Genomic DNA, 17500 nt, shown 5'->3' on the forward strand with positions numbered 1-17500 from the left:
GAAATATTTGGGAACAGTAATAACATTGAAATAAAACTAACATGTAAAAAAAAAAAAATAAAAAACAATCAGGAGGAAGAAAAAATAAGATAGCTCGGTGTGCCCGACTGTACCCTCAAGCAAGAGAACTCTACTCCAAGACAGTGGAAGACCATGGCACAGAGGTTATGGCACTACCCAAGTTTAGAGAACAATTGTTTGATTTGGAGTGTCCTTTCCCAGAGGAGATGCTTACCTTAACTAAGGAGTCTATTCTACCCTTACCAAGAGGAAAGTAGCCACAGAAAAATTACAATGCAGTAATTAACCCCTTGAGGGAAGAATTGTTTGGTAATCTAAGTGTTTTCAGGTGTATGAAGAAAGAGGAGAATGTTGAAAGAATAGGCCAGATAAATCGGTGTATGTGTAGGCAAAAGGAATAAAGGGGCTGTAACCAGAGAGAGGGATTCCATGTAGTACTATCTGGCCAGTCAAAGGACCCAGTAACTTTCTAGAGGTAGTATCTCAAAGGGTGGCTGGGGCCTTGGCCAACCTACTACCTAGAATGACCTAAAAGGCATCGAGTATTCAATTTGTATGTAAAACAACTATGTTGATAATGTCACAAGTAGGTTGTCGTTGTTATGATGACAACGTCGCTTGTCAGTGTTCAGTGCTTATGCATATTATGTTTGCTTTCTTAACCAGCTGGGGATTCAGTGACTCTCTGTTTATGTAATCCAAGTGCACCAGTGTTCCACTAATACTTGAAACAAAGTAGAATGAGAGAGTTAAAATATTTCCTAAGGATATACTGATCATCAAAAATCTTAAAAGACTTTCTCCGTAAGCTAATTTTTTTGAGACATTGAAGAAAAAACAGACCGTATGATTTGCAAATATCGACAGTTCCTTATACCAGTCAATGTAATTTTTTTTATAACACAACTTAATGCTTATATCTCATCACTCCATTCAAAAAGATGTTTAACAACTATAAGACATAACTCACCCTTGTCTCTAACTATTTAAAACAAAATCAATCACTATTCTTTCTCTGCATGCTAACAAACACTTTACCTCTTCATAACAACTTTTGATTTTTCTCATTGCATCTCTATTGAATCTATGACAAGCCTTTTTCAAGTTTATGTATAGCAAATATAGGTCTTTTTATTTGCTCTCAAAGTTCTCAAAAGTTTTTCATTAAAATTACTTGGTCCATACGCCCTCTTTCTTGTCTAAACCCACATTATTTTTCCCATATCAACCATTCTGACATCTGTCTTTCCTTCTCAATGAAAATTCTTCCATACACCTTTCATGGTATACTAAGAAACACTAAGCTTCTATAATTCTTTGTCTTCTTTTCACTATTACCTTTATATTATGAAACATTTTATTCATTACAACTATTTTAATAAAAACAACTTGCTTTCATCCATACATATCTTACCAACCCCAATCAGGTACTTCGTTGCACTTATCACCTCTTTAGTTCATCAGGTTAACATCTTGGTTGCCTTTCTTATATCCTCAGCAATCACATTTGCAAGAATTCTCAGCCGTACATTAACCCTTTCAAGTCTGCATCACTCAGTTCTGCCTTCCTTCTATCTTCCTAATCTCATGCCTACACCTCACAAATTCAATGATTTTTTCCAGCATCCTATAGGACTGTAATTGTGGTAAGATTTGTGTGTATATTTTTTCCAGGTAGCATGATTGTGTACGATAGACACGAGAAGCACATAATTTCGGGTTTACCACTCTTTTGGTGTAAATAAGGTGGTTGCTATATGATTTCCATAGCAGGTTGATCATCCTTGATTCAACAATTAGATGATGAATATGGCACTAAATATTGTCCTAGTATCTATCATAACTAACATTTTTCTGTGATTATGCCATTTTGCAAATTTGATCTCGTCAGCTACATATGCATGTAGGTACTGTACCGAATGTGTTTCATATGTGCTCATACACTGTAACGGTATTGCTTTTTTTTTCTATCTCTATCTCTCCCCCTGCACTGATAATATGAACCTGTTTAACCTATGGTAAGTCTTTTACTGTTTGAATTTTTTCATTCTTTCTTGTAGCTATCTTTATATAAAATTATCTTGTTGAATAAACTCGGTTGCATTCTCCTCGCCTCTCTATTAGAACCTAACAGCTATGCTGCCACATTGGTGTTCACCTCTAGTCTCTGTTAGAACCTAACAGCTAAGTTGGCACATTGGTGACCACCTGGGTGACTACTCCACACCGCCTTTTTCGCCCACCCATCCACCCTACCCTTGTTACAATGCCACCCTCCAAACCTGACTCTTCGACCCACGCTGCCTCAGTTAAACTCATGCCTTTCACCAGCTGGGAAGCATTCACCTAGTTCCAGCGCGCAGAAGGTTTAGTTTTGCATCAAGGGCGTGACTCACTTAAGCAGCAAAGAAGACTCTCTTCGCAGCGATCCCCGAGGAAACTTTCACAGAAATCTTCGATTGGGTTTGGGGCCAAGGAGATGCCCCAATAGAGTATGACACCGTCAAAAAATACCTCCTGGAGCACACTCGCTCACTTGCAACCTGTCGCAGACGGCTCTCCTCGGGAAGTGAACCTACTTCGTGCTCTTTGGGTACAATTTCTACCAAACCTGTACGCGCCACTATCCCAGATGTTGATACCTTGCCCATGAAGAACCTGATGACCAAAATCGATGTCACTATGGACAGCAGCAACCACTCCAGATTTGGGTCTGTTCTGAAGAAATGTGTGGACAGTTGTCAGTGGCCTTAGAAACATGTAAGTAGGCCATCACTTGTGGCGGTGGCCTTTCCTGTTAGTAATATTTTCTTTTTGCATGATGTAGGTACAGGTGTGTGATTTTTGGTAGACACTGGTGCTTTCCATTCCTTTCAAACAAAGTCACTCCAGGACACAACGTAGTCATTTTAGGGCTGCTGACTTCCGCCTGGTATCTGCCAACGGATCTGAGATCCCCATCCGTGGATACGAGACACTCGCACTATTGTTTTGGTTTGCAAAATACCATAGGGAATTCCTCATTGCAGATGTAACTTTGCCACTACTCGGTGCGAATTTCCTCACTCATTTCCACCTAATTAATGTGCCTACGCCCACCTTCTCATGTTGTACCTGGAAGTGTTCCATCTTGAGCTTCGCCAAACGCCCATGTTTCACGCTAAGCATGACATTTATCACCATATCGAGACGATGGAGCCTATAGTGTTCGCCAGATTCAGGTGTCTGGCTCCAGATCACTTGGCAGTTGCTAAACAAACGTTCACCGAAATGGAAGAAATGAACCTTTGCCAAGGCCTCAAGCCCATGGTCGTTGCCCTTTCACATCGTCTTGAAGAAAGATGGCTCTTTGCACCCTTTTGGGGATTGCAGGCATGTGAACATGCCGAAGCAGCAGGATCACTACCCCCTCCCAAACATCACCAACATTACCTCGTACTTGCACAAAGCTAAGGTTTTCTCCAGAAGACTTCCCTAAGACCACCATCACTAACCCCTTCAGTACCTACACTTTCAATTACTCCTGTATTGGGCCTTGTAATGTTGGGGCCACTTTTCAACACCTCATGGATGGTACTTATGGGACATCCCCTTCTGCATATTTTACATGGACAACATACTTGTGTTCTCTTCCTCAGAAGAGGAACACCTCTGTCACCTTTGCATTGATCTTGACCACCTTCAACAAAACAGCCTTGTATTCCCATACGACAAGTATACAGTTGGCGCCCACAAGGTATTGTTCTTAGGGGTCCGCATCACTCTTAAAGGTGTCCACCCCCTCACTGAGAAGGTAGCAGCCATTCAGAAATTTCCTACCCCTTTGACCATCAAAGCGCTAAAAGAATTCTTGGGTATGATAAACTATTATCACTGTTTCTTGCTAGCCATCGTTGCCCCCCCTCTTATGCACCTTCAAAAGCAAGCCAAGAGACCTGAAGTGGGATCCCATTTAGAAAGCGGCTTTCTGCAATGCAAAGAATGCCTTATTAACTGCTACCCCTCTCACCTTTCCCTTGTCAAATTCCCCTCTCCTTCTCTCCACTGATGCCTGGGACATCCCTATTGGTGCAGTACTCAAGTAGGTAGTCTGCGGCTCTCCCTGCTCATTGGCCTTCTTCAGCAGAAAACTGTCAAAAGTGGAATCTGGCCACTCTACCTTTGACTCTGAATTACTGGTGGTGCTTTTGGCTGTCCATCACTGTCGCTACTTCTTAGAGGATACGCCCTTCATCATTCACACGGACCACATGCCCCTGCTGCACACCTTCACTCGACAGTCCGACACCTGGTCCGCCCGTCAACCCTGACACCTCTTCACCGTGGCTGAATATAATTGCCCCCTTCAACTTGTCCCTAGGAATATTAATCCTGTTGCCGATGCCCTGTTAAGAAACACATTGGCTGCCATTCACTTGGGATTGGATTACAACACTTTGGCAGAAGCAGCAAAAAAATCCAGAGTACCAAGCATGCAGGACATCCTGCACATCCCTCCATTGGGAAGACGTTGCCTTAGATGACTCTTTCTGTCATGTCAGTACTGGTAGGCTACGACTGTGGATACCTGCCCTCATGCTCTGACAAATGTTTGATTTCATCCATGGCCTGTCATATCCCTTGCGCTGATCTACTGGAGAGCTACTAAAGACAAAGTTCATTTGGCACTTGATTACTAAGAACACTAAGGATTGAGTCTGCGCCTCTACTTCATGCCAAGGTTTTAAAGTACATCGGCACATATTTAGGAGTGGGGATCTTTCCTCAACCTCAGCATCATTTTGTCCAAATTCATGTCGACATAGTAGGTCTCCTACCCACATCACAAGGACACTGTTACCTTCTTACCATCATTGACCTCTTCATTGGCCTGAAGCCATCCCTGTGCAAATTGCACTGTCCACCTCATGTACATCTGTTTTACTCTTAAGGTTGATAGCGAGATTTGGTATCCCTGAGCATATTATTTCTGACAGGGGTACCACTCTCGCCTCTCGATTGTGGAGTTCATTACCTAATCTCTTGGTCATCACTCTACATCAGGCAACTGTCTGCAACCCTGTAATCAACGGAATGGTTGAAAATTTTCATCGCATGCTCAAAACACTTTTGATATCCTGATGCAATGAGTCCATCTGTTTTACTTAGCTTCCCTGGGTGCTCCTTGGACTAAGGACCACTCCTAAAGACACCCTGGATGTCTCAGCAACTGGAATGGAGTATGGCAACCCGTTGGTCGTCCCTGCCAAATTTATCCCATCTGCAACCCCCTTTGACAGTCTCCAGCACCTTCGTCATGCAGTGGGAAAGTTTACTCCATGCTGCCAGACTTACAAGCCCTCAGAGTAGCCATACATACTAACAGATATGCACAGTTCAACAAATATTTTCCTGCGCAATGACACTAGCAAGCCACCGCTAACTCCCCCTTACACAGGCCCTTTCCTTGTGATCCGTCGCACATCAAAGGCTTTCTTAATTAACATTTGTGGGAAAGAAAACTGGGTCTCCATTGATCGGCCAAAACCTTCATATCTCCTGCAAGATGATTCACCTACAGTGCCCTATTTCACATTTATGTCTTCTTTTGGGGAGGAGCCATGTACCACACGTGTTTCATACACACTGGATACCTCTCTCAGGTTATGGTCATTTTTACTTTACCCACATTAACACAGAATAGTCTACCCTATTCTTTCCACATTCTACTCTGTCCTCATTCACCTGACAACTCTGAGATTACCGAACAATTCTTCTTCTCTCAAGGGGTTAACTACTACACTGTAATTGTTCAGTGGCTACTTTCCTCTTTGGCTATGGTAAGCAGCTCTTCTAGGAGAAGGACACTCCAATAAAACCATAGTTCTCTATTCTTGGGTAGTGTCATAACCTCTGTACCATGGTCTTCCACTGTCTCGGGGTAGAGTTCTCTTGCTTGAGGGTACACTCAGGCACACTATTCTCACTTCATTGTTTATATATGTCAGATCTATTTTAACGTTGTTACTGATCTTAAGATATTTTATATTGTTATTCATTTCATCTTATAGCCTTTATGGTTTATTTATTTCCTTATTTCCACTCCTCACTTGGATATTTTCCTTGTTAGAGCCCTAGGCCCCTTAACATCTTGCTTTTCCAACTAAGGTTGTAGCTTAGCAAGTAAAATAATAATAACAACAACAACAAAAGCAACAACAAGTTAAGATTTATAAATTTGATCGTAGAGATTAGTAAGTTCGATTATGCCTTTACAAAGATGGTGGTAGAATTTCCTTCACTTCTTATACGAGAGATGATAACATGTCTATCTTTACAAGGAAGGTTGTAAGAAAGCAGATTCATCTATACTGTACATCGGAAATAGTAGAGATTAACTAATTTTTCTTTACACGGTTGTTACTGGATTGTAATAGGGATATATATATATATATATATATATATATATATATATATATATATATATATATGTGTGTGTGTGTGTGTGTATGTATGTATATGGACGAATTATTAGAAATGGTAGGTTATCTGTACATGGGATTCATCAAAAGAAAATAGGTTCATATTTGCCTTGATGATGGAAATGAACCTCGGTTGAATTTTTGCATAAAGGGCAGGTTTCTGAAATTGTTGCAGCATTTTCTTAAATATTTAAGAAAACTTAATTACTTTTCAGTTTCATAAAAGCACGAGAAAGCAGGCTTCTATACGTAAGGTTCATCTTTATTTGTACAGTAGAAAAGAACATTTTTTTGCACATTGATAATAAAGATCACTGAACTATTAATAGAAAAGAATTGCAGATATATCTTCGTAAGAGAAGGGCTGGGGAAATTGCCTTATTCTTAATAGATGAATGGTCATAAAGGATATATATATAGGTGTTTTGTCTTCTTAAAGATAATAGTTGAAAGCAATATGATCATCTTTGTAGGTCATAGTAGGAACTTGTAAGACTATCTTTGATAAACGCAGTTGTAATATTTATGCAAAAGTTATGTGGTTATTCGTATATACACCTCAGGAGATGCATAGGTCACATTTTATATTTTGAATGTTCTCCCAAAATTGTTTTTGACCAACCAACATTTGTTTTTGAATTGGTTTCTTTGGGAGAATATTTTTTCCCATTTGCTATTAGGTACGAAATATACTGTATTCAGACAATTTTGTATATCCCTGCATGTATAAGTTATTTCTTAGTCTATTTTACCTTTTCATTAAAATTAGTTTAATTTGATTATGTTTACTTTTGGATTAAGGATGATTTTGAGCCGCAATTTCCACCAGTCTCTATTATATAGTATATAATTTTCTAGATTCTAGACGTTTTAATTGGTAAAATTCTTGAGTGTTTTCTGCTATGAAACAAACGAAGCAACGACTTTATATGAACGATGGTAACAAATATATACCATGACAATATATCAATATAGATAGTAAGAATATGTATCATGACAGATCAACGCGCACCTTATTGACATAAAGGTGTCTTGACAGGAAGTGACCATGCATCCTGGTAACAATTGGTTATCATACATAAGCGCTTATTATAAAGCAGTAGATTTACATGTACTTCTGTATCAAGCATGTCCAGCTTCTAAATGTCTTATCAGTGAATCATCACGTTCAATGTTATAACATATTTCCAATGAGCCTGCATACATGATGTAGATAAGTTTTATCAAATGTGCGAAATTCTCCATTCATAAATTGTATTTAAGAAACTTTTTTTTTAGAATTCCTCAAATAAAGTTTTCTAAGAACTCATCATTTACAATTAAAAAGTTGCCCATGACATTTATGATAACAGAAGATAACTAAAGAATTAAATTTATTGTAAATTTGTATGGATTTGAAAACCGTTGCCAAGTATACTATATGGTGACAAGTCTTCTAATCTAATTCAAAGACCTTGACCAAATCCTAGAATGGAAAGTCCCTTTGAAGTATGTGTAAGCGGGGCCCAATTAATTGAAATCGTCAGCCATGTTTGCAAATAATTTCATTAAGAAAAAATAAATGTCTAACCTTTAGGCCATTAACATTTTAAGATTGATGAATCTTGTGACCAGTGTAATAAAAAAGAGTGAAAGAACTATATATACTAGTAATTGTAACGAGAAGCTAAAGACTAACATAAGCTTATTTTTTGAGAACTAGTAAACCTTCCTTCAAAAATTTTTATTGATGCTTCGGGGAGTGTCTTACACTGAAACGTGTTAAGCTTTCATAAATCCAAACCCTTGAAAAGATCTTCACAGAAATGAGAGAAAATAAGGGATCTTTAAGGAAAGTTCTGCCAATTGAATTCCGGATGAAAAACTAATGTGCATTTCAGGGAGTTTGAGTCATCTTTTTTTTTTCTTTTTTTTTGCATATTATTATTATTACTGACTAAGCTACAACCCTATTAGGAAAAGCAAAATGCAATAAGCCTAAGGGCTCCAACAGGAAAAAATAGCCCAGTGAGGAAAGAAAATAAGGAAATAAACAATATAAGAAGTGATGAAAATTAAAATAAAATATCTATAAACATTAACAACATTAAAACATATTTAATTTATAAACTATTAAAGGACTTATGCAAACCTGTTCAACATAAAAACACCTGCTGCGAGTTTGAGCTTTTGAAGTTCTACTGATTCAACTACCCGATTAAGATCATTCCACAAATTAGGCACAGCTTGAATAAAACTTCTAGAGAACTGTGTAGTATTGAGCCTCATGATGGAGAAGGCCTGACTATTAGAATTAACTGCATACCTAGTATTACGAACAGCATGGAACTGTCCGGGAATATCTGAATGTAAAGTATGTTCAGAATTATAAAAAATCTTATACAACATGCATAATGAACTTATTGAATAACGGTGTCAAAGGTTAATATCTAGATCAGGAATAAGAAATTTAATAGACCGTAAGTTCCTGTCCAACAAATAAAGATGAGAATCAGCAGCTGAAGACCTGGCAGTAGAACAATGCTCGAAACAAGGTAAAATGAAAAAATTAAAACACTTTCTCAATAAGCCAATTTTTTGTTCAATTGAAGAAGACATATAGCTAATGTGTTTCTCAAAAGTAAATATGCCGTCGAGAATCATACCTAAAATTTTAAAAGTCATTCAAAGTTAAAGAAACATTACCAATGCTGAGATCCGGATGTTGAGGAGCCACGGTCCTTGACCTACTCACAATCATACTTTGATTTTTGTTAGGATTCAACTTCATACCCCATAATTTTCACCATGTACTAATTTTAGCTAGATCTCTATTAAGGGATTCAGCAACCCCAGATCTACATTCAAGAGAGTGAATTGATGCAAAGAGTAGCATCATCTGAATATGCAACAAGCTTGTTTTCTAGACCAAACCACATGTCATGCACATATAGTATGAAAAGTAATGGGATAAGAACACTACCCTCAGGAACACCAGATATCACATTCCTATACTCACTATGGTGCCCATCAACAACAACTCTGCGATCTTTTACTTAAAAATTCAATAATGATGCTAAGAAGCGACCCATCCACTCCCAACTGTTTGAAAACAAGGGCCTTATGATTAACACAGTCAAAGGCAGCACTAAAATCAAGGCCAATCATACGAACTTCCTGACCACAATCAAGGGATTTCTGTACAACATTGGAGATTGTAAGAAGGGCATCAGAAGGCTTTTACGAAAACCAAATTGCAAACTAGGGAACAGATAATGACCTTCAGCAAACCTATTAAGACATTTTGCCAAAAGACATTAAAAAACTTTAGATAATATGAGAGTTATGGAAACTGGGCGGGAATCAGTTGGACTTGAGCTACCACAAACACATTTACATAGTGGAGTAACATTACCAATTCTCCAACAAGTGCTAAAAGCTCCTCTTCTTGCTAACTTGTGCAAAATAACAGATAACTTTGTCGCTAAGAAATCTGCAGTCCTTATAAAATACAAAGGAAAAATAGCATTTGGATCTACACCTCCATAAGCATCAAGGTACATCAAGAGAGCTTTAATTTCACGAGATCGAAAAGCTAAACTAGTTAGTTTAGCTTCAGGAAAGCAGGAATGAGGAAATTCGAGATTCTTATTACTCTGCTGGCTGTTAAACACATCTGCCTGCCAAAAGGGTTGCCTTTTTCTTTGGACAGTGAGTGACAGAGCCATCTGGTTTAAATAAAGGAGGAACTGTTGCATTTACATCAAAGAGTGCAGATTTAAGGGTAGTCCACCACTTATGCTCTTGGGTTGTACCAGAAAGGGTTTCTTTTATGGTTAAATTGTATTCTTTCTCAGTTGAAGCATAAACTCTGTGAGCCAAAGCTCTGAGCTGAGTTTAGTTATTCCAGGTCAAATCTGATCCATTACCCTTCCAAAGATGATAGGCCTCCTCCTTAACAATCAAACGATTAATTGGTATGGTTCTTTGAAAAGAAATTTCTGACGCCCTACCATATTTTATTTTTTTTATAAAAAACCCTTGTCAAAAAAAAAAATAAATAAAAATAAAAGCACTACACTTGAATGTTAAGACATAGCCAAGCCTTGCCAGTTAAGATTTGGTAATTCATTTGCATAAGCACTTGGGGGTATTTACTGTATCCCTCCTACCACCCACCAACTTTTCTTCATTCCGAAAACTTCACGTCCCCGTCTATCATTTGATTCATTCCTCTCTCTCTCTCTCTCTCTCTCTCTCTCTCTCTCTCTCTCTCTCTCTCTCTCTCTCTCTCTCTCTCTGCAATATTTGTTATGTAATGGAATATTTTCCGGCTCATATTACTAATTACTGATGCAATTTTTCAACTGTGCAACATTGGTCGAAATGGGGTAACGATCTACATGGTTTTACAGTATTTTGGGGTTTCTTAAGGTTTTGCAGTTGAATGATAAGATAAGGTTGTCGTGTTGCTCTTCATAGTTATGGCCTACATGCTGAAATGTCCTCGTGGATGCAGAAATGCATTTTCTCTACATCTTTAAATTTATAGCTGGGAGAAAGATTGCCAAAAATTACGAATAAGCTTAAATAAGTGAGATATTGCCTACTGTTATTTTTCACGGTCACACATATGTATATATATGTATATATATATATATATATATATATATATATATATATATATATATACATATATATATATATACATATATATATATATATATATATACATATATATATATATACATATATATATATATATATATATATATATATATATATATATATATATATATATATATACATATATATATATATATATATATATATATATGTGCATATATATATATATATATATATATATATATATATATATATATATATATATATATATATATATATATATACATATATATATATATATATATATATATATATATATATATATATATATATATATATAATTATCTGTAACCAGTTCACTACAGGACAAAGGCCTCAGACATGTCCTTTCACTTCCTTCCACTTCCGTCTGTTTATGGTCTTTCTATGCCAGTATATACCCGCAGATTTTCTTAGGCTGTTAATCTTCCTTTCCCTGCTTTTGCCATCTCTAGGGTCCTCTTTTGTTATTCTTCTATTCCCTCACAAACTTCCTGAAACATTCCCAAAAATGACTTAGGACACCCCAAGGGAGCGATCAGGATGACTTTCCGCGAGGGGCTTTCCCCCATCGTCATATAATCGTGGTACAGACACGTTGGGCAGGACAGTGCGAGGTTCCAGGTTAATTGTGCAACACAGTAATTGTATTGGTGGTATTGCCGCACCGCCTTTATCATTAAGTGCCGCTTCGCAACATTTTGATAATTTACCGTTGGAGCCATCCGGTGTCAAGTGCATGGTATCCTTTCTACCAAACAAGCCATCACCATTAATGCATTGGCCTAAAGAAACATCCCTGACGGAAGTATGGGTACTCCTACACAGCATCGGTTTTGCTATAAAATATTGCCGGCAAAAATGTATGTAAGGAAAGCATCTGTTGATGTCATATGAGAGAACTTAAGGAATGTCAAAGAGAACGGAGGCAGGTGATTAATGTCGATGAGACTTGGTTGACTACAAGGATGCAGCACAGTAAGGAGTGGGTAATTCAGCCAGCCACCAGTTCCTGGTACAGTTACCTGGTGCCTCCTGGAGAAGGAGAATGTTTTATGGTCATGGGAGCTGGAACAGAAAAAAGGCTCACCGATAAAGCATTTTTGAGCTTCCCAGCCAAAAACAAATGTGGCGACAATCATGGTGATGTGAACAGCAACTATTTTCTCCATTGGTTGAAGTCGCAGCTCCTCCTGGTGCCAGCTAAGCCATCTGTCTTGGTTATTAAAAATGCTCCCTACCACACCCAGCTAATGGAAGAGAGTCGCTGCCCTACTTCCACGTCCAAGAAAGCAGATCTATAGTGGTTGGATTCCCACAAAATACCATACCCATAGTGAACTACTGCTTTTGTGCAAGCAGAATAATTCCGAACCACAGTACAAAGTGCAAAATATGATAGGTGAATTTGGTTAGGAAGTTTTTCCGCTCCCCCTTGCACACCCCGAGCTCAATGCTATTGAATACATTCCTAGGTATATGCAAAGACACATTTGATGCTCGCTACAGAAATTTACCAGGGAAGACCTAAAGGCTATACTTGATGAAGCAACTGTGCAACAAAGGATGTGTGGAGAGGTGCAATAGGACGCTGAAGAAAATTCGAGGATGAACTGTTTATCCTATAGTTTATTAATTTCCTTATTTCCTTTCCTCACTGGGCTATTTTTCCCTGTTGGAGCCCTTGGGTTTATAGCATCATGCTCTTCCAACTAGGGTTGTAGCTTAGCTGGTAACAACAACAACAATAATAACAATAATAATAATATCAGTGACCTAGAGAGTGATTGTGAGGATGATTTATTCCTAAATAATGTCAGTGATGAAGAAGACTAAATGTAAATATTTATTCCCCCATTTTTGTTATTGACCTATTGTTACACAAATAATCTATATCAATATTATTCAGTACAAAAGTATTTTACTTTGTACATTTGCCCTCTCTCCATTTCTTTTCCAAATCTATTATCCAAGTTACAAAGGTATATATATATATATATATATATATATATATATATATATTATATATATATATACACACACACATATATATATATATATATATATATATATATATATACACACACATATATATATATATATATATATATATACAGTATATATATATATATATATATATATATATATATATATATATATATACAGAGAGAGAGAGAGAGAGAGAGAGAGAGAGAGAGAGAGAGAGAGAGAGAGAGAGAGAGAGAGAGAGAGAGAGAGAGAGGTGATTTATTAATATTTTTGATAGCGAGTCCATTGTCTCGAATTGTTATAAACAGTTCCGTGAACTGAGCCCATTATTTTTTACCATATCGGCAGAACAGTGAATTTAGAATAGAAATAAAGGAATTTTCCGTAAAAATAATATGCATACCAACAAACAAACAAAAATAATAACATTCATGAAGATAGTAACTTATGTTACAAGGTATAATGACGTAAAGGAAAAGGAAGGGCAAGGAGATGAATGGTGGAGTCGAAGAGGAAAGTTTGGGTTAGGAATTTAATGTAAGTAGATAATCGGGGCAAGTTTAGCAGTACCCAATTTCGTATGTCCGGAATTTGTTATCAATTTGCTGGCTAACCCATCAAATTCAGGAGAAAAGGGCCTGAAAATTGGCAACTAAACTTTTTACCAAAAATAAGGGGTGGGGGGTGGGGGAGGTATGCGAGTTGAAACCGACTGTTGCAAAGTAACACTTTGATCTGTTAATTAATTTGAAAGATATTGTCAAAAAACGATTGCTCAACATCCCTTAAATGCATAGTAAATGATCGCAATTTTTTGTTGGAAACGAATGTTATAGCATCCACGGTCCAGGTATATATTTAGAGTAGCCCACGGTAGTATCAGCAAGAACAACACTTTTAACAAAATGAAATGCATAAAAAATTCAGGTCATATTTCAATAATCTGGATGAAATCTGGGTTAATAAAAAGGAAAGCGCTGAACTAATAGGCCTAATGAGTGTAAAAAGTAACAAGTATAAAACACCAATTGGGAAAGGAAGGAAACCTATTATTTTCTTGCTTCTTCGAAAGATGGCTTTGTTTGTTGGTGCAGTGACCATGATGGTGTTAATAAAACTAAAAATATGGAGCAAGAAGCTTAACTAAGAAGCCAATTCTCATTTTGCGTCAATAATCGAGGTAATGATGGTGTTTCGTAGAAGACCCGTGCGTCATTACAAAAATAAAATCCCTTTCGGGTATACAAAACACAAACTGTAAATATGTGGGTGAACTTCAGTAAATCAAATTCATATAGGATAAGTTTTACACTTCAACATTGTTGATAATGCAGCACTTACATTGAAAGTAAAGAACTATGGTGAGTACTACCATCAAAGAACCATCTTTTTATAAAGTGGTTTACATCTCGAATCTTATCCAATATACCCCTGTCCCCTATCATCGTTATACATAATACTCCCTTCATACCACTCGCTTAAAGTGTATGAACCCTCGACTGACCTAGAGTATGCTGATGACGCTGCCCTTATTATCAAAATGCCACAGGACTTGCAAAGCTTGCTTACCAGAATGTATGAAATATCACATAAGGTCGGACTTAAGATGAATAGAAGAAAGACATAGATGATGCGAACGGAATATGAAAAGGAAGATGAAGTATCATTAGAGGGAGAAAGGATATTTAATGAGGTAGAATCATTTAAATATTTAGGAATTGTGATCTCTAATACAGGGTCTTTAGAATAGGAGTTTAATGAAAAATTGAAAAAAGCAAATCAGACGATGGCTAGGTTAAGTAAAATTAGGAAATCAAATCGCCTGAAAATACATACATAAATTAGTCTATATCAATTGAGTGAGATCGGTGTTACTCTATGGACATGAGTCATGGTATGACAATGAAACACTCTCCAATTGATTTAGCAGATTTAAGAACAAAGCCCTTAGAAGAATTCTGGGAGTAAAATAGGAGGGCAGGATTAGAATTGGAACTATGAGAGAGATAGCGCGAGTACCATATGTGGATGAGATCATGGTGAGGGGTAGATGGAGATGGATTGGGCTTGCTTTTTGCACTACCCAAGAGAGATTAGTTCACCAAACTTTCAACTGGGCTTCTCAAGGGACTAGAAGAGGTTTGGAAGACCCAGGACTACATGTCTGAGGATTATGAAGCTTGAAGTAGGAGGTGATGAATGGAGAAGTATTGAATTAAAAGCTCAAGCTAGAGAAGACTGGCGAAATCTAAATCAGTAGATGTAGGAGGAGATGATGATGATGAATTGTATTGCATATGAAAAATGCACGAGGGATATTTTTACAATTAATGCTAAGATAAAAGGATATCTGTGTATTAACAAGGCTGAACATTCTCTCTCTCTCTCTCTCTCTCTCTCTCTCTCTCTCTCTCTCTCTCTCTCTCTCTCTCTCTCTCTATATATATATATATACTGTATATACAAACATACATATATAATATCCAAATAATCCTAAAGAAAGGTTCTCTTATATGAAAAATGCAGCGCTATATTAACCTGTTTTAGCTCCGTCCTGCTACTCGATTTTGTTAGACCTATGATTATGAAATTCACATAATGTGTTATTATTATTCTCAATTACAATGTTATGGCAAATGCAACACTATTAATGGTATTCTTCTTCACAAAAAGGATATGTTTTATTGTTTAGTATTTAATGCTTAATTCGCTTACTGGATCAAATGCCAGCTCTTGTTTTGATTTGCCATGGGTTGGAATAGAAAAAGTATTTTATCTATCTATATATATATATATATATATATATATATATGCCTTACATTAAAAAAAATAATGTTTCTCTCAACGTTTAGTTATATAGCCTAACTGCCCTACAAAAATCAATGAAATATTGAGTAATCAACTCGAATAGTGATGTAAATGAAGGAATCGTGTGATATTTCAATGTTGTCTTTTAGAAAAAAGGTATAGTCCTCCCATACTGGTTATTATATTAGACACTATGCATGTATCTGTAAATGGAAATATATATATATATATATATATATATATATATATATATATATATATATATATATATATATGTATATATATAATATATATATACAGTATATATGTATATATATATATTATTATTATTAATTGCTAAGCTACAACCCTAGTTGGAAAAGCAGAATGCTATAAGTCCAGGGGCTCTAACAGGGAAAATAGCCCAGTGAGGAAAGAAAACAAGGAAAAAATAAATATTTTAAGAATATTAAAATAAATATCGCCTATATAAACTATAAAAACTTCAACAAAACAAGAGGAAGAGAAATTAGATAGAATAGTGTGCCCGAGTGTACCCTTAAGCAAGAGAACTCTAACCCAAGATAGTGGAAGACCATGGTACAGAGGCTATGGCACCACCCAAGACTAGAGAACAATGGTTTGATTTTGTAGTGTCCTTCTCTTAGAAGAGTTGCTTACCATAGCCAAAGAATCTCTTCTACCCTTACCAAGAGGAAAGTAGCTAATGAAATATTACAGTGCAGTGGTTAACCCCTTTGGTGAAGAAGAATTGTTTGGTAATCTCAGTTTTGTCAGGTGTATGAGTACAGAGGAGAATGTGTAAAGAATATGCCAGACTATTCGGTGTATGTGTAGGCAATGGGAAAGTGAACCGTAACCAGAGAGAATGATCCAATGTAGTACTGTCTGGCCAGTCAAAGAACCCCATAACTCCTTAGCGGTAGTATCTCAACGGGTGGCTGGTGCCCTGGCCAACCTACATACACACAGTAGTCATATTCCTGGTATATCCCTGTCTAAAGGATTTGTAACTTATCGCTCTGAGATTGGGATGCTCCTACTGTAGTAGGTAGGTTATGCAAAGGGAAGCGACACATCACCTGGATTAGCGTCCCTCTTGGGTACTTGGCGAAGGAGAGCCTCTGAGACTTTTGCAAGTGGTCACGTTTTACGAAATGGCTCAGACCACGAAGAGCAACGTTATGAAATTCTCTCTCTCTCTCTCTCTCTCTCTCTCTCTCTCTCTCTCTCTCTCTCTCTCTCTCTCTCTCTCTCAATAAGCGGAAAAGTTAACTGTTCAAGAGAAGCTTATAATTTACAGATATTTTTTATAATTATTATTTAAGAATATTCAATGAATAAAACAATATTTTTTGAGAAAAAAATGCGAAGATCAGTGACGAATTTTGAGAGAAGATTAAAAATAATTTTCATCTAAATGGTTTTATTTGAAGATCCTATTATATTTTGTATTTGCTGACGAACTGACTCGTGAGCTTCCTTGTCTTGTATGCCTAATTTTATTCTAAAAATTTTTTATGATTTTTTATTGCTTATTTGATAGTTAATTTCAAAGATGGGGGCATCTTCTTGTT

General features: G+C 36.8%; 1 protein-coding gene across 3 annotated transcripts in view; it reads left to right on the top strand.

Annotated features, from left to right (window-relative positions):
- The window catches only part of LOC137643799 (uncharacterized), a 455858-nt gene that overhangs the window by 12092 nt on the left and 426266 nt on the right, over positions 1 to 17500 (top strand). For 2 of the 3 annotated variants that reach the window (XM_068376487.1, XM_068376492.1), the window contains one exon: positions 6698 to 7202. The exons of the other annotated variant lie outside the window; for it this stretch is intronic. In XM_068376487.1, coding sequence (XP_068232588.1) covers positions 6698 to 6784 — 87 coding nt within the window. In that variant the 3' untranslated portion in view covers positions 6785 to 7202. Of the gene's footprint in view, positions 1 to 6697; positions 7203 to 17500 lie in introns of those variants that run through there. 3 annotated transcript variants of the gene reach the window in all.

Source organism: Palaemon carinicauda, chromosome 1 (assembly GCF_036898095.1).
Source record: "Palaemon carinicauda isolate YSFRI2023 chromosome 1, ASM3689809v2, whole genome shotgun sequence".
NCBI classification, from domain to species: domain Eukaryota; kingdom Metazoa; phylum Arthropoda; class Malacostraca; order Decapoda; family Palaemonidae; genus Palaemon; species Palaemon carinicauda.